Source organism: Leptinotarsa decemlineata, unplaced genomic scaffold (assembly GCF_025532065.1).
Source record: "Leptinotarsa decemlineata unplaced genomic scaffold, Ldec_3_MD MMD2_P_RNA_scaffold_6, whole genome shotgun sequence".
NCBI lineage: Eukaryota > Metazoa > Arthropoda > Insecta > Coleoptera > Chrysomelidae > Leptinotarsa > Leptinotarsa decemlineata.
In genome coordinates, this window is record NW_027412533.1 from 6605137 (window position 1) to 6623912 (window position 18776).

At 33.4% G+C, this 18776-nt stretch overlaps 2 protein-coding genes across 7 annotated transcripts in view; both read left to right on the top strand.

Annotated features, from left to right (window-relative positions):
* Window positions 1–1363: 1363 nt before the first annotated feature.
* LOC111505964 (uncharacterized) overlaps window positions 1364–18776 on the top strand; it is a 405865-nt gene continuing 388452 nt past the window's right edge. For 4 of the 6 annotated variants that reach the window (XM_074169892.1, XM_074169899.1, XM_074169896.1 and 1 more), the window contains exon 1: window positions 1364–1494. The gene's annotated coding sequence lies outside the window, so the exon portion shown is untranslated. Of the gene's footprint in view, window positions 1495–1525; window positions 1712–18776 lie in introns of those variants that run through there. The other 2 variants (XM_074169893.1, XM_074169898.1) reach the window with 1 other exon arrangement.
* LOC141480095 (uncharacterized) lies at window positions 14723–17989 on the top strand. The gene is made up of 3 exons (XM_074169889.1): window positions 14723–15143; window positions 15201–15269; window positions 15332–17989. The coding sequence occupies exon 3, from the start codon at window positions 16597–16599 to the stop codon at window positions 17980–17982; it is 1386 nt and encodes a 461-aa protein (XP_074025990.1). The 5' UTR covers window positions 14723–15143; window positions 15201–15269; window positions 15332–16596; the 3' UTR covers window positions 17983–17989.

Sequence of the window (18776 nt, forward strand, 5' to 3'; positions counted from 1 at the left end):
TTCATTTTTTATCGTTTCATTCAAAGGCAATCTGATCAAGTATATTGCACTAGTGGTTACCCTAGTGTTTTGGCACTTAGAAACTAGTAGTACAATTTTGAACAGTAAATGTTTCATTTTGTCCAAAAACCCTTCAACTCAATGTGAAGATGATGACGTCCGGCAACAAAAGATACCTCCCTACTACATGCGAAGTAAGCATATAATTCGTGGGTATGAGCTTTGGAAGCGAAAATAGTGTTTATAGCTTGAATAGATTGATATATGATATGAATATATGATGGGTTATATGAAAACTCTTATTCATTATCGACTTGAACAAAGAAGCGATTGGAGTAGTGTTTAGATTTATTGAAATTCAAATATTCTGTCTTTCAAATGGAGCATTCAATTTTCAGATCAGGAATTGAGTCAATATAAGAATCACTTTATCAAAAATAAATGAATTTGAAACTGAACTGTCAATAATATTCCAGAAAATGACTGCTTGGTAGATAGTAAAACTCTACTGGAATTTAATTTCGTATGAAAATCAATAATTATTATTAAATTGAAACAATTTGAGGGATGTAATCCTCTCAATGATGATATATCAACTAGTTCAATACTATTAATGATTCATTTGATTTGTATGATTTCAAGAATAAGGCTATATTTGAAAGTAGTCGTTTCTCCTGTCTTTTTTTCTCCTGTTTGAAACTCTTACCTATTATTGATTTGAACAAAGAAGCGATTGGAGTATTGTTTAGGTTTATTGAAATTCAAATATTCTGTCTTTCAAATGGAGCATACCTTTAATTTTCAGATCAGGAATTGAGTCAATATAAGAATCACTTTATGCAAAAATAAATGAATTTGAAACTGAACAGTCAATGGTAGATAGTAAAACTCTACTGGAATTTAATCTCGTATGAAAATCAATAAATATTATCAAATTGAAACAATTTGAGGAATGTAATCCTCTCAATGATGATATATAAACTAGTTCAATATTATTAATGATTCATTTGATTTGTATGATTTCAATAATAAGGCTATATACTTGAGAGTAGTTGTTTCTCCTGTTTATTAGGTATTTTGAGGAGATACGAATGTTTTCGTATAGGTTATTGATATCTTCAGACTTGAAGAGAAAAGTAACTGAAGAAGTGCTTATATATATTTTGTAGCGGATCCATCACAATTCGCCTCAGGCACTGATCACAAATTTCACTGTCACTCACACATCCTGCAACATAACATCCTGGCCCATCCGAATCTCTCGTAACCTTGCTCTTCATTCTTGCTGCCGATCGAGAGTCGTTCTCGCGGTTCAACATGCAGCGCAACAATAAAGCATACACCGGTACCTCCTGACCTAGAGAAATTCCTTCTTCATGGAGTGACTTAGCAAGAGTCTGCAGGAAGGCGTGCGACGATCGGTCAGTCGTACTGCAGACCTCAGTTCGTCTACTTCTCCTTCTCGTTTTGTGTTTCCCCTCGCGCTTCCTGCCGGTGAGTACCCTTTTCTTCATTCACGGTGCATGTGACCCTATACGTGACCCCCCCGCGCTTTCTTCTTCTGTCTTCACCCTCGTTCGTCCTTTTCTGTTCGAGTGACAAGGAGGATTTGCGATTGGGCTTTCGACGCGATCGTAGAAAGTGTTTCGGTAACGCTGAAGAAGTTGTGACAGCAGCGAAAAAATTCATCGGGAAGTTGGGAATTTCAACGGTGGGTGGAGAGAGGAGCGCTGTAAAGTTTTGATTTTTTTCGGAAAACGAGCTAATGCAGTAGAAATTGTTCAAGAATGAATGTTTTTTAGTTTAAAAACCTTCGTGATATCCAAACGTTTTAACTTTTGATCAGTGTCATGAATCTAAATTGAAAAGATCATGAATGAAATTTTCTGATGAGAAAAATTTCACTCTTTTATCAATTTTCTCGAGAACGGAAACAATCATAATTTTCAAATTCTGAATGGTTAACGATTCAAGACACAGTTCACCTAATTTTTTGACTCCATAATCTCCATTCAAATCGTTAGTATCAATACTTTGGAGATGAATAGGCTCTAAAATTGAATATGAATATGCAACTTGATGCAGACAGTGAAATCAAAGACAAAATATAAAATGTCAACATTTTTTCATTATCAGATTTCTTTCCAATTTTGGAGAAAATCAATCAACGATATTTTTAATTACCTCCAGAATGGAACGGAACAAATTACAAACCTGTTCAAATTTAAACAATTGTCAAATTATTGAAGAGATATATGAAAAAATATTGAAAAATTAGATGTTTGTCTACATGCGTTTTAAAAACACAAAGAGACAGTGAAGTATTGATTGAGTTCAAATCTGTTTCGGAATTGAAACCAATTTGATAACAAACTACATATCTGTTCTGAATTGTTGTTTTTTATCGAATTTATTAAATTTTTTTTGCGAGAGTCGGAATGTCAGCTCTGTGGATCTATTGAAAATATTTTTCTGTCGATGGAATTTTTTATTATAGAAAATTACTGTTGAATCTCATAATAATTTTTTTGAGTGGAGAAAGTAAAAATGAAGGTTTCTTAGCAAACACATTTTCTACTTTTCCTTTATTTTTTTTATTTAATGTTGAAATTGAAAAATATTATTGATACATTTTTGGGAAGGGTTTTTCAACATTTTTTTTGTTATTGTTGATAGAAATGTTGGGACCCAAAAAGTTTTTTTTTCCGAATATCTTCTTACTTTTCCCTCATTTTCATTGTTGCTGGGTGACATTTCAGGATCATTTAAATACATTTCTGTTTAAAAAAATCTGTTTCTGTTTAAAATCTGTTTTTCCGTTAATCAGGTGTCACCCGCATACGAACGACAACTCTCAGAAGTTGAGAAACTTGTGCGAGCTAAGGACTAACGAGGTCTTACCTTTTAACGTGTGATTCCTAACACACATTGAATAAATTTCTCAAGTGATATTAATTTTGTACTGTGTAATTCAGTTTTTGAGACTGACTGAATTGAACAACAAACTTGAAAACATTTTTGCAATTTTATTTCGAACACCACCTGGTTTATATTACCGTGAGAACGTTTCGTCCTGAATACTTAAGAGTCTATTGAAAATCTGAAAAATTGGAAAACCGAACAAAAAACAAATATCAATTTCAAAGGAAACATTTTTTTGAATTATTTTCATTCATCTATACCATATATCAAGCATCTGTCGGTGCTATAAACAGTTATTGTAATTTCTTATGGAGAAAGGGGATAAATGGGATATTATTCATCTTTCTTTCGAACATTCAAGTGGAAACTGATGGAAATATTGATAAGGAATACTTCATTTGTAATGCTGTACATTGTGTTACGAACAAAAATTGAGTCCATCATACATTCGCCGTTATTTCCTATCATTGTAAGAATTTTTGAACAGAAACGAATGCACAAAAGATTCATCATACCACCCGGTATAAAATCTTTTTTTTTTAGGTTTTTCGAATGTACTGGCCATTCAGTCCGTCATACATTCGCCGTTATTTCCAAACGTTGCAAAAAATTTCGGGCCGAAACCAATGCACAAATATTCAGCATATCTCTCGGTATAAAATCTGGAGTATTGGCCTCTCTGAAAAACCCATCTCTTAAGTGATTTAGTAGTAAGTAGTTAGTTTTATCCGAAAAAAAAACGTATATTTACTCATCACTGAAATAAATATTTTGCAACATATTTTTGTTGGAATTCATTAAATTCGCCTCCTCAGTTGAAAAAGTGAAACCTTTCAAAATTCGCATCAGAAGGCAAAAGCATTTCGATTTCATATGGGAGGAATCAATTGCCTTGTTGTTTTATGATATTTCACAAACTACCTACAATAGGAAGTAGCAGTCTTTCTAGAAGTTGATTATGTGTGTAAACCTCTTTATATAATTAAATAGTTAGTTTTCGTCAATAATAATAACAAGCAATGTTCCTAAACACCCAAAACTACACTACGACGCACGGTTGACCACCCAAGTTGGCATCTTCAGTAGATGAAATACCTGTTTTGAAATTATAAATAATTTTATTGATAAACCGAAACAATTTTGATGAAACAAATAACTCACAGTTGTTCCTAAATCATTTTCATTGGAGTTGTTGAACTTTTATTCAAGAATTCTCATTTTAAACATTTGCAATGTGTTGAGGTTGAGATGACTCTTGTTAAACTTGAAAATTACACATATTTATCAGAAAAACCCCAGAATGTAATATGATAACACTCATCTTCTACACAATTTGAAGTTACATGACATTTAGTTGCTATTTTGTTGTTTTTTTGCTATTGTCGACGAAATATTTTATTCAAATTTATCAACTGATTTTTAATATTCATGAGACTTTTCCACGATACGCAAAATCTTTATTTATTATCATCCATACCAGAAAATAAAATCAATCAATCTTCTTGAAAGAGAAATTGCGGCTAAAATCTTAATACTCGCATATTATTCGAGCATTGACATTGAATCGGCTTTTGACAATTTACATAAATTCTGTAGAAGAAACAGTTTTTCACATCGATATTGTCAGTGCGAGTTGAAGTAGGTTGAAATTATTTTTCTCAAAATGAGAATGTATTAACGATGAATGATTTCATTAATAAGAGTAATTATAATGTTTGGAACCTTGGGTGTAGTAATGAATATTACTTCCCAACATCAAACCGTTATTTTAACACCTCGACACGTGTTTCGATCCCCAAGAGATCATCTTCAAGAGGAAGATCAAACTGGTGTTGAGAAAAAACTCCAATAGTATTGATGAGAGTAATAATAACATCATAACATCATGATGTAATAACATCATTTGTTTTGAGTCACAAACAAAATATCAAATATTATTCAAGGTTATATTCACAATAATTTCTGAAGTTGCAAGAAATGAACATGATAATGTTACTTATTATAAAATATGTATCAAATTTCAATACAATTTTATTGCAGAAGTCATGTCCCATGCATGTCCACGTAGCGAATAGTCTAATCAACAGGTTCAAAAACATGAAAAATAGATATAAAGGTCCTAAAAATATGAGCGATAGCTCATTCGATTCGGAATCACCTCTAGGAAAATGTTTCCGAAGGATTTTGGTGCAGGTACAAAATTGCAATTGTTATTAACAAAATAAGATTTAAAATCATGGTATTTAGTTTTTCGTTAATAACTCAAAAAATATTAATATTCAAGCAATTTTGAAAAAAGCTCGTTGAAGAGAAGTAAATTTCCGATAAAAAAGTCTTCACTCATGAAACATTATCTCCATTATTTATAATTTTAATTTGACGTTGAAAGTAGGGTTCCGCGCGGCTGTTACGGCATGTGCGCGCTGCCGCTAAAGAGAGTTTATCAAAAGAAATAATTTTTTTATAACATAAAATGGAATTTCAAAAATAAAAAAAAACTTTTATTTACTAAACATTTGAATGAATCGAGTCTCGTAGAAAAAAAAATATCACCATTTTTCAAAAAATTATTCAATTGTTAACTAACAAATTTTTTCCCAATCTCCGTTGACTTAAATAATGGGATTTATTAAATTATTATTAATGATCAAAGAGGTTAAAAAGTGAAAAATTCAATTAAAAGAAATGAAACATTTTTTTATTTTTTTTAATATTCAAATTCATTCGTATAATTATTCAAAGTAATATAAATATGATTTTCATAATCTAAAGCTCTATTTGTTTGAAAAATTGCTTTGGAGGGATTTTCATCAGTGATGAATATTATGATTTTAAAAAACGAAATCGTTTTTCAAAAAAATGTTATTGCTTGAAAACGCATTTGTTGAATAACAAATTTTTGTTTGCTACTGAATATGAATATTAATGAAATTTTTTTTTCAATCATAATTTTCATTTCTCTTTGATATTCTGAAAAAAAACTATTTTGATTTATATTTTCTTCATTTATTCAATAAAAAATTATTTTCACGAAATATTTTTTCTGAATACTACAAAAAAACAACAACAACCATGTGTCACTTTTCGTGTAAAAAAATGTTTCTCAATTTTTTACAGTTCTTCAAGTATTTTTCTATTTTTGCGTTTGGTGACACATGGGTGTTTTTGTTTTATTTCGGTAGCATTAAAAAAATATATCGTAAAAATCAATTTGTTTGAAACAAATTGTTTATTAAATAAATGAGGAATATATGGATAAAAAAGGTTTTCTTTCAAAATATCAAGAAGGAATTGAAGTTATGATAAAAAAAATCGTTTCTCAATATTCATATTTAGTAGAAAAAAACCCGCACAACTGCACAACGTTCGCTTTACTCCTGCTGTACTTGATGGATTACTGGGGTGTTTTGCTGATCTGAAACTCTGCTGAAACTTTATCGTTCTTGAGGGCTCGAAGATGACCCTAACTCCATGTTTTTTGAGGATCCATTTAATTCGGTCCGTTATACTGCTTTTGTAGGGCAGAAAAGTCCATCCATTGGACGTCCACTCTAGTGACACCGTGGAATGTTTTTTATGGGTCGTGAGGCTCGGTTGATGTTGGCCTCGTTATATCCCTTACCCAGAAACCCATCTTCAGGTGACACATTTTCTCTTGAAGCTCTTTCGGTTAGTAGATACGTCTTACCCTTTACCGCGGCTAATTATTAGAGTGCTTATTCAAAGATTGGTCTGCATTGGTTGGTTTCCTGTATATTTCATGCCCCAGTATCATCCATGCCATGGATGTGTGTTGATGTTAAGCAATATTCAAATAAGGCGGTGAGATATGGAGGACAGAAGTTGCCGGTATGGCCATATATATCGGCAGGACCATTTTCAGGATGCGTACCGCTTTTCATAATGTTTGCCGCAGTAGCAGACGAAACACCAGGTAAAAAAACCTGCAGACCACGGCTAATAATCCCGGAAACATCATTTGTTAGGCACCGGCCGTGGAAGACTATACAAAATTTATACATAACATCACAACACAAATACGTCTTTCAGTTGATATACACATTTTATTAATGAAAATTCGAAATTATTGGTATTTCTGGTACTCTCATCAATATCGAATTGAAATAAAACTATTATAGATTATTAATATATTTTACCGTAAAAAATTTGTTGATTCTATGTTTCTAAGGTAATTTTCTTTTTAGTGCTTTGAATTCCTCAGCAGAAATACAATTTCACACTACCTAATTGAAAAATATGACGAAAGTAATTTAATAAGAGACATGTTTATGATATTTTATGTTTCTCCAAATATTAAAATCATGAAAAAAAAGTTTATCTTAGATCATATATACATTGAGATAACGATCATATTTAGATCATTCACGATTCATTTCAATGATCAACTCATTATAAATGTAATTGTTCGGAACAATTTCAGTTTATCAGTAGACGTTTTACAAAAATCATCATATAACCGATATTTCGAAAATGCAATATTTACCGGGCTCCTATAGAATAGGAAATAAAACCAATGAGCATCTTTGATGATAAAAATGCATAGATGAATACATGCAGACAGCAAAAAAAATAATTCCCAAACACTCGCTCTGACTCAATAACACTGTCCAGAGAGACAAGGTCAAGTTTAACATAATAAAACTGTTCATGAATCGATAGGCTTGTAAAAGATCCGGTGCTGCGAATTGCGGCATGAAAAGCAACTTTCTAGACTCGATCAATTTCACAACGTTATTTTAATTCGTAATAATTTGTATTTCAATTGATACGGTTAATGTTTTAATGCGGAACTTCAAAATTCCCGTTAAGTCACACGTAATAAAATGTGTTCATGTTCGCAAGTATAAATTGACGTTTATGGGAAAGAAATGGGAAAAATTGTATTAATTCTACAAAATAACTAATAGTCTTCTCGAAGTTTGAAGTAGTCAACATTAGCACAGTCGGTGTCTTCGGTGAAAAAAATATATCAATTGCTCAGCTATTTCATTGAAAAACTACATCTAAATATCAGAATACTGTCACTTATACTTGCATTTAAGGAGGTGATTCCTCATCGAAAAAAAGATAGGATCTTTTTGTACTATCAAAAAGACACTTAGCCAGTAATTTATTTGGTTTACCCCATGGTTGTAAGGGGTGGAAAACGCAACCCCTAAAATTTATTTCCAATGTAACTTTTTGTCTTATTATTCGTTTACAATTTGAAAATTCATTTCCGATAGCTTGTTTTATTCGAAACAAAAAATGTTTCTTGGGTTTTTTGCACATAGTAAACCAGTTCATAGCAAAATATTATTTTAGGAACAACTACAGAGATACATCGTCATAAATGCGAACTGGATTTATTGTCATTTAGTAGTTAGCACCTGCATTAAAAGATTGAAGGGTAATAAACAAAACTAATTTATTAATAACAAAACACACAACATGTAGAAATCATAGTAAATGTTCAGTATGTCTATCTTTAGACATTATGCATGCGTCTAGACGTCGGCGCATTGAGCCACGTATTCGCTCAAATATTCCTGGAGTCTCTCTGATTACCCTGCACGCATCGATGATGCGGTTTCTGAAGTCCTCTACATCGCGAACAGGAGTTCGATAAATCAAATGCTGTAAATGGCCCCAAATAGAGGAATCGAGAGGATTGAGATCCGGGTATAGAGCGGGCCAGTTCTGTGGTCCTCCTCGACCTATCCACTGATTTGCATATGTTTCAGTTAAATGCTGACGTGCTACTCGACTAAAATGGGCGGGAGTCCCATCATGCATAGAAAACATATCCATTCTGACGCCCAAAGGAACTTCCTCCAGCAGTACTGGATGCACTTCTCTTAAAAATTGAACGTATGCCTCACCATTTAATCGAGGAGGTAGAGAATGAGGTCCGATTGAATCATCCCCAATAACTCCGAGCCACACGTTGAGAGAAAACTGTTCTTCATGGTTAGTTTCGACAATAGCGTGAGGATTTTCATCAGACCATATGTGATAATTATGAAAATTAATAATCTTGCCCCGAGAAAAACTACATTCGTCTGTGAATTCTATCGTCTTCAGAAAGTCAAAATTTCTTCTAATCATTTCCAGCATCCAATTGCAAAATTCAAGACGGTTCGGAAAGTCTCGCGATAACAGTGCGTGTACTCGTTGCAGATGGTAAGGGTATGAGAGTCGTTTCTTCAAATTTCGAAATACCTTCATATGATCAACATTTAGCTGGAAAGCAATCTTTTTAGTACTGGTAGTAGGTTGTTCTTCAATCAATTCAAGTACTGCTTTCTTTAGCTGTGGTGTTCGTACTTCTCGATGGCGACCACAATCCTGCGTTCTTTTGTCGAATGAACCATATTCTCCTAATCGTTAATGAAGTCGAGTAAATATTCTATGTGAAGGATGCTGCCGTTGAGGATACATTTCAGCATATCTTCTAGAAGCTTCTAACCCATTCTCCTGCGACAGACAGTAAACGAAATGAATATCAGCCATTTCCTCATTTATGTATGTCATTTCAATAACAAGTGAATTATTAAAGTAAAAAATTAAGAACAGAACAACAACACACAATTAGTATTAATTCAATTTCGAAAATTCACAAACTGACAGCGTCATACCAATTTAGTTGTCACTATCGCAAATAGCGACCTACTAGATAGATTAGTTGTTCGTAAAATAATTTTTTGCTGCGAACTGGTTATTTTGGGCAAAATACCCACGAGACATTTTTTGTTTAGAATGAAACAGGCTATCGGAAATAATTTTTTTAACAAATAATAAGACAAAAAGTTACATTGGAAATAAATTTTAGGGGTTGCGTTTTCCACCCCTTACAACCATGGGTTAAACCAAATAAATTTCTGGCTAAGTGTCTTTTTGGTAGTACAAAACGTCAGATTGATTTCAATATTGTAACTTTTTATTGCTTGTAAAAAAAATAGTTATACAAATTTTTTGTATCCCCTTTAAAGGGCTATATCTTAACAAGGTATGCTCGAATGACATTTCTTTATATGATATATGAAAGATCCTATCTTTTTTTCGATGAGGAATCACCTCCTTAAATGTTTTACACTCATTTAGTTACACCATGTAGATTATAACGACAAGGAAACAAGGAGTCTGCTGCCTAATCGCTCACATCTAATCCATCTGAAAAAAGTCAATGGAAACATTCAACTTGCTTCTGAATATTTCCGTTGGAGGGAATCTCTTCAAATGAATTACTAAAATAAAATATTGATTGATAGGGACCTTGTGAATTTTCTTCTGTCCTTGCACCTCGAACACGTTGGTTTTCCATCTCCATCCAGAGTTTCCTCTCCTGTGAAGAAATCCAAGCAAGTTGCTTGGATTTCTTCACAATGTGACAAACTCATTTGGCCAGTTCTTTGTGGTATGTGGAGAGACAAATCCCAGGAAGGATCGAAAGTTACTGACGAGTATCCACAATGTGTTCACTTGATAGTTAATTTTAATTGACCAACGAAATTATCTACAATCTTAGAGTTGTTCATATTTAAATATCTCAGTCAGGACTCTTGTGCTTTTTAACTGTCGCTCAATTTCTCGTCAATCTCCGTTGAGATTGGTTCAAATTTCTCAGTAGTTCTGTTGAGGTTCTCATGTGAACCTTCTAAATGATATCGAAGGAATTCTTGGGCGTCTTGATGAACAGAACCCACGAATCGAGGGGCAAATCTTTGAATCTGACTTCAAAGTTTCATAATAACAGACTATTGAAGATCATTTCACAAAGCGTGATTTTCAAGTGCAAACTAGTACTCAAAACTTTTGAAAATCTGACATTTGGGTGATCAGAAGTTTCAAATTCATTGAATTGATTGAAACACTCACTCAAATAGAAAAATAATAATATCTGCTGAATACAAAATATTTTTCCTTTGTTAGCTCAACAGAAAGTGAAAGTAGACCAATTTCCAGTTTTCCCATTTTCAATCGTGAAAAAGCATCTTCAAAAAGGCGCCCAAAATAAAAATTTCTGATCTAAATCAAAATGAACAGGGTACTCTGTTTTTTTTTTCATTAAAATCTTCCGAGGAGTTTTTCATAATTGGGGCTTTTGGAACCATAAGATAGTAATAATAAACTTCCGGATCCGAAGGGATGTGAACTCTACCCATCTTCCATCTGTTCACCAGATGAAACATTTTTTACGCAGTACCTAGTTTTGAAGCCATGGATATAATTAGGTTCCTCAAAATTCATCAATATTCACTGTAATATCAAAAATGAAAATAAATATTCCAGCACTTTGGAAAAATCGCCATAAAAACAGATTCCTGCATTTTTCATTCGACTCATTTTCAATAGGTTTCTGGAACACAATTGACTCTACACTATTTACGAGATTCAAATTGATACCCTATTTTTTCGAAAAGATAGAGGATCATTTATGCCATACGCACAGACAGACTGACAGGCGATATGATTTTTCTGAACATTTTCTACGGAGTACTCATAGGTCTTCCTCTTCAAATGGGGTCAGCTACGAAAAAAATTATTCTCCCAGCACTTTTCAGAAAAATTCTATATGTGTAACATAAAATCAATGATATGGTAGAAGAATAATTCATGCAGTCCAGTCGAACATAGCTTTTCAGCGGTTTGGTAACTCCAATTTGCGTGACAAGATTTAGAAAAAATATTCTGCATGGAATATACCTATGGAAAATGTCCTAATATAATATTAATTGATTTGAATTCCTGAAAAAAATAAAAAAAAATTAAAAAGATTAATCGAAAATAACAATTTTATTAAAACAAAAGACTGAAATTACAAAGAGATAACATACAAGCAACAACCAAAAAAAATTGAAATATTATTAAAAGCTGAAAATTAAAAAAATTCAAAAATATTATTAACAAAAAATCAAAAATTAAAATTAAAAGATTCCAAACCAAGTTACGTCACGACGTTTCGATTGTTAGTATCCACTATCATCTTCGGGTGATAACTGACAATTGTGGATACTAACAATCGAAACGTCGTGACGTAACTTGGTTTGGAATCTTTTAATTTCTATTTTTCATTTTTTGTTAATAATATTTTTCAAGTTTTTTAATTTTCAGCTTTTATTATTATTTCAATTTTTTTTGGTTGTTGCTTATATGTTATCTCTTCAGTCTTTTGTTTTAATAAAATTGTTATTTTCGGTTAATCTTTTTAATTTTTTAAATTTTTTTCAGGAATTTCAAATCAATTTATATTATATTAGACAATGAAAGTCCGAACTGATGAAATACACCACGTAACATTGTCTACCACCTTCAAACAAACTATCATTACAGAGTAAACTTCATCTTCAACTACTTCATGAAACGAGATAATCATTTTTGGGAAAGAAAGTTTTTGGCTTTCTACTACTTCATCTGATACAAAAAAATGGATGAGAGAATCTTCCAAAGAAAGGAAGGAAGTAATCAATTTGAAAATAAGTAACTCTATACATGGATGTGTAGATCATGCAAAGAAGTAACTTTCAGACACAAACTGAAAGAAAGTCCTCCTGAAACAGGAGGACTTTCTTTCAGTTTGTGTCTGAAAGTTACTTCTTTGCATGATCTACACATCCATATATAGAGTTACTCATTTTCAAATTGATTACTTCCTTCCTTTCTTTGGAATATTCTCTCATCCATTTTTTTGTATCAGATGGAGTAGTAGAAAGCCAAAAACTTTCTTTCCCAAAAATTAATCACTCCTAAAAATATATCCCTTTCAAATGAGATAATCATCATGTGTGAAAACACAAATTGTTGAAATCTTCAACTGCTAGATTTGAGTATCAATTTCAGTGGGTATTGATATTTTTCAATAAGTAGGTATGTGTTTGTTTGGTTCATAGTATGGAATATTCACTCCACAACTAAGATTATTGAAATGCCATCAATAATAACGAGAAACTTGAAGAGACTCTGACCTTTTTGTTCATCATTTCACTATTCTCAATTCTCTTGTTATATATTATGATATGTGCGAATAAAACTGAACTGAGTTGCTGAGCACATCAACATTGAATGAATTAATTTGGTTGTGGTTTTTCAGACATGAAGTAATCGCATCCTGCAGCTAAATTGATCATATATTACTCACTTAAACAAGGTGACTTCAGTTACTGCGGCAATAAAAATTCAACAGATTTTGAGAATCCTTTTGTCTTTCCGATTCTCGTGTTTGGTAATGTTTTTTCATTGTTTCATGAATTATTCAGATATTGTCTATATGTATAAATATATGTGACTGCGAAGATTCGTTTTATAATGAAACATTTTACTTATGCCTGCGTTCAAGGATAAGACCGCTGGAATATGTCTACTCTACGAAAATTTTCAGCAAACTACTATAACTGATCATTCTGCATCGAATAGAAACATGCCTTGTCAATTGAAGGATATATTTCCTAGTGGTTTGAGAATCGGATATATTATTCCGCGTTTGGTCCCTCATTATTTCAAATCCAATCTCATTGAGCACATTTGGGCTCAAGAAATGGGTTTCGCTGAAGAAACATGACATTTTTAAAAAAATATGTCAATTCCGGAAAATGTCGAAAATATTAAAGAAAAAAATGTTATGAAAGAAGACAACTGCATGTGAAAATCATACTATTCAGTTGAGGAAATTTTACAGCCTTCAGTCATAACATTTGATGAAAATTCATCGGATAAATCTGTTGGTCACGCACACTATAATTTTTGTTTATACCTGATATATTATATTGGAAACACTTCTCCAACACCAGAATAAAATCACAGTCTGTCAATGCACGTTTCGCTAACCAAGTTAGCGTCCTCTGGATGCTAAATTTTGTGATATATTCTCAAATAAGCTAATATATTCATTATCATGTGAATATTTAAAATTGAATCGTAATGACAATATTATTTGTATATACTCAAATGAAAAAACATGATTATCATTTTCAACAAGTATGTTGATATCTTATATATATATATATATATATATATATATATATATATATATATATATATATATATATATATAAGATAGAATAGTGCCTAGAGGATGACAGCATGACCAACTGTCGAAAGCGCTCGCAGATAATCAAATAGAAGTCATAGAACTTCAAATCTTTTTTCTAACTAACATCAATAGTAGTATTATATATATATATATATATATATATATATATATATATATATATATATATATATATATATATTATAGATTACAAAAAGTATAGATTCATGATATTTCATCTTCTTGGAGAGAATGCCCCAAGGCAGCATTTTAGGCCCACTTTTCTATACCCTCTATACTGCCACATTTATCAAGAAGATGAAGTCTTGTAAATATCACCATTATGCAGATGACTCTTAAATATATTTATCTTTCAAATCTTCAGATATAGGTCAAGTAGTAACCAATATAAATTTCGATTTAAATATGATACTAAAAGTGTCCACTGACCATATGTTGAAAATCAATCCAAACAAATCAGTAGCTATTATTTTTGGAAGTGATAGCATCAGGGAAGTGAAGCATCAGCTTGAAAATGGGAAACTCTGAGATACAATTTAGACCGTATTCAAGAAATTTGGGGTTGATCATAAACTAAGATTTCGTGAACATGTAACCTACAAGCTCAAAATTGCTTATTCATCATTGAAACTCATATATCCCCATATACAATATTTGGATGTAGATGTCAAGAAAATGCTATGTGATTCATTAGTTTTATCTCATTTCAGCCACCGTGACGCATTCATGTTCAGACATGAACGACAGGTTGTAACGGCTAGTTTAGCGTTACAACAAAATGAGCATGACTATTCAGGAACACCCTGTACTAGCCATTGAACAAAATGAATTTGTGGTTGTCTACTGACAGTTGAAGATTGTAGGAAGTTCGGCAAGCAAAACATTCTACGCACTCCACAAAAAGTGTTAAATGCCAGGGGATTAAAAAAACAACAAACAAAACGGGTTCTCGAAGTTTGAACGATAGAATAAGTCGAAAAAGTAGCGAACGGTTCACGAAGAATTTGAAGTGATTTCTTTTCATCCAAGTTTTGGGATTTTTCTTTGCTGAATCTTATGTTACACTAGTTTTCATGTTTTCTTGTGTAGATACGTTATAAACGTATTCGTGACATTTGGTTGAAAACTAGTACCTTGAGAGGGATTTACATTCGCTGCTTATTCCTGCAAAATCGTAAGTCGAAGATTTTCATACACAATTTTCTCGTAACTCGAAACCGAACGTTTTCAGGCAGCACTTCCCAACAAAATCGAGTAGCTGCCGAATTTCATATATGATCGTAGACCCTCATCAAAAGAGGTAGTTTTACTCTTACTAGTAATTAAGTAATAGGTTTCAATTTATTTTGTTGTGCATTCTAGGGTCTTACTCAAGGGTCTCACTCTAGGATCGTACTCTTACTCTTAGTATTGAGTCAGTCTCAGACAGTTGAATCCGTGACACAATTCTGATGTACCTCGATGAATTTGAATGAAATACCTTTTGTGCAGTTGGATTGGAGAGTGCAGTAATGCTGTTCACCCGCCGGTTACCAAGTTACATCTGAACCTGAATCCTGAATTATGTGACAGATAAGATGCATGATATTTGTTTGTGACTGTAGAGAAAACATATATATTTATGATACTTACATTTATATCTATTATATAATTCTCCATATTCAACTATACGACATCTTACCACTCATTACGAATTAGCCTTAAAGTGTAAGCTTCACGTGCGCACGTTGAGTATATATATGTGTATATATATATATTTTTTTTATAGCTACATCACTAACCCTATTTTGACTGATAGGAATTCCATATGTGGTAAACTCAGAAGTAATCTCGAGTATGATACAATGCTGTAATCAGTATTTACTCGTTACTATTAGAAATTAAACTTCTTCACTCAACTCACTCATAAATTAGAACCTGGAAGAATTTCAGTGTACTTATCAATAATATTAATATACCTATTTTTTTGTCATCCAAACATATATCTTTTTTTTAATTTTTTTTTTCTTAATAAATAAGTGGTTCAAGGTGAAGCTTGCTATCTGTCTCTCCCGACAAATCATCATAGTCTTTCCAAACCAAATAAGCATAATTGTACTTATATCCAAGTTTTCAAAGTATAGTACAGGACGAAATCCAAAAGAACTGAAGGTTCCCCAGTTTGAACCTGCGAAAATAAACTGGTGGCGCCCCCTAGCATTTTCTTATATTTTATTATTTTTTTTAAACCCAGCCTACTCTCCGACTGCGCGCCGTGCATTTTTGGTTTTGCAGCGCGTTAACGCATTTCGTCCTGGGAAAGCTGTTGAAAATTGAGCCGTTGCAAATTTGGCGCCCAACGTGGGGCTTCGCTTTAACTGAGACGTCTCAATATTTTGTGTTTATGAAATTGACCCTTAAATTTTCGCACCGACGCCAGGCGTCCTTTTGTTATTTTTGTTGATTTTTGAGTTTTTTTTCAATTTCTCAATTGATTTGAACGCATTTTAGTGCTACATCCACCGACGCCGAGTATTCTTTTGTTATTTCAGTTTATTCCTAAGTTATTTCAATTTCTTACTAATTTTTTTTTTGTTGTGCTTGAACTTACCACACATAAGATTTTTTTTAATACAAATTATCCTACTATGGCAACTACAAAGATCAAGATTGATCCAAACCGTCTCACCAAAGAAGAACTGCTGTATGAATTGATAGTCCGAGGCCTGGATGGTACAAATCTTGTCGTCACGGAGTTGAGAGCGGTACTTCGCAATGCTTTACGTTTGGAGAAGACTTCTCTTGCTATCAAGAACCCTATATACCCTTATGCTTTCTCAGAGGATTCGCAGTCACTGAAGAGTAACTTGGATACTATAGAATTAGCTATCAACGAATTCGAAGGTACTGAGCAAGATGGAAAATATAAAAGTATCACCTCTAAAATTGCGCACTCTCTAGGCCGACTGAACCGTGCTCACCCAGAAAGTGAAGTTGAAAAGAAATGCATTTCAGACATAAGGCTCAAATTGCTTCTGGCTTTCGATAAATTACAAGAGAAGAGCAAGAAATTTCGGAAAGGTAGGGACTCAACTGTGTTTGACTTATCGGTCATACGAGGTACTGTTGGTGATCCTGGAGCTCAGAGCTCTACTGTTGATCTGGACGGAGATTCAAGTGAGGAAGACGATATTATCACCCGGATAAAACCCGTACCAGTACGCGACTGGGGACTGAGATTCACTGGAAAGAAAGGAGACATGTCATTGAGTACATTTTTGGAGAAAGTCGACGAGAGGAGACGTTCTCGTGGTATTTCCCGAGCTGTATTATTCCGAGATGCTGTTGATTTATTCGAGGGAGACGCTTATATTTGGTTCAATATGGTGAAGGACTGGGCCACTGATTGGGAATCACTAGTAGACTTGATGCGCGAACAGTTTCTTCCTGATAATTTTGATCGTGATCTATTTGAGGAGATTAAACGACGTACGCAGGGAACAAACGAAAATATCGGTCTGTATATCGCAAGTATGAAGGGACTTTTCAAGAAAATGAGAAACCCTATTTCAGAAGAATCCCAGCTGGAAATTATTCTTGAAAGAATTGATCCATATTATCATCCATTCTTAGCTTTCGGTAATATAACCTCCATAGCTGATCTGCTGGAATCTTGTCGGAAGTTGGATGCAAAAAGACAGTTAGCCAAATCATATACTCCACCACCGCATAAGAATAGAAGTCTCATCCCAGAACTAGCATATGCTTCCACCAGTGAGCACCATTCTTCCCCAGCTGAGAGTACTATGCGAAGATATGAATCAACGAAGAGGGGTGTAAACAGCATAGAAAGTACAGATGTTTCAAGAACTGACGGAAAACGTTGTTGGAATTGTAGAGAATTAGGGCACCTTTCGACTACCTGCCGACAACAACAAAAACGATACTGCTACAAGTGTGGTTACCAAAATGTCACGGTGCGCAATTGCCCACGTTGTAATAAATTGCAGGGAAACGATCAATCGAGGCGCTAGGTACTGACCAAGCCACGCCTCGAAGAGAAAAGTTGGTCGATAATTCGTGTAATTCGGTCAAGTTCGTTTTAGATTTTGTTTTATCTCATGCTAATGGTGATGACCGACCTTATGTGAATGTTTCAATTTTTGGAAAAAATTTGCTTGGGTTACTGGACTCTGGAGCAAGCAGAACAATTGTAGGGAATAAAGGGTGGCAATTACTCAAAAGCATTGGCTTAATTGATATACAACCTGCTGAGTTACAATCAGTAACGGTGGCAAACGGAAACAATTGCAATTGTCTAGGAGTCCTTAGGGTTCCTATTAAACTTCGGGAAGTTGAAAAAATTATAGATGTTTTGGTGGTTCCCGATTTGAATCATACTCTAATTCTTGGGATAGATTTTTGGGTTCGCATGGGAATTATTCCTGATCTACGATCAAATGAATGGAAATTTGGTATTATTGACGCTGTTGATACTAGTCCATCTCAAGAAACTTTACGCCCACTTGGTTGTTTGACTCCGGAGCAATATAATATTTTGAACAAATTAATTGAAGACACCTTTGAAAAGATGGGTGATGGTATAGGATGTACCGATGCTGTGGAACACAATATCGAAATTCTTAATAACGTACAGCCAATAAAGCAACGCTTTTATCCAGTATCTCCAACTCTGATGAAGTACATGGATCAAGAATTACAGAAAATGCTTGAGCAGGATATTATCGAGCCGTCAAATAGTCCTTGGAGCAGCCCAGTAGTCATGGTGCGGAAGAAGGATAATTCATATCGATTTTGTGTGGACTAC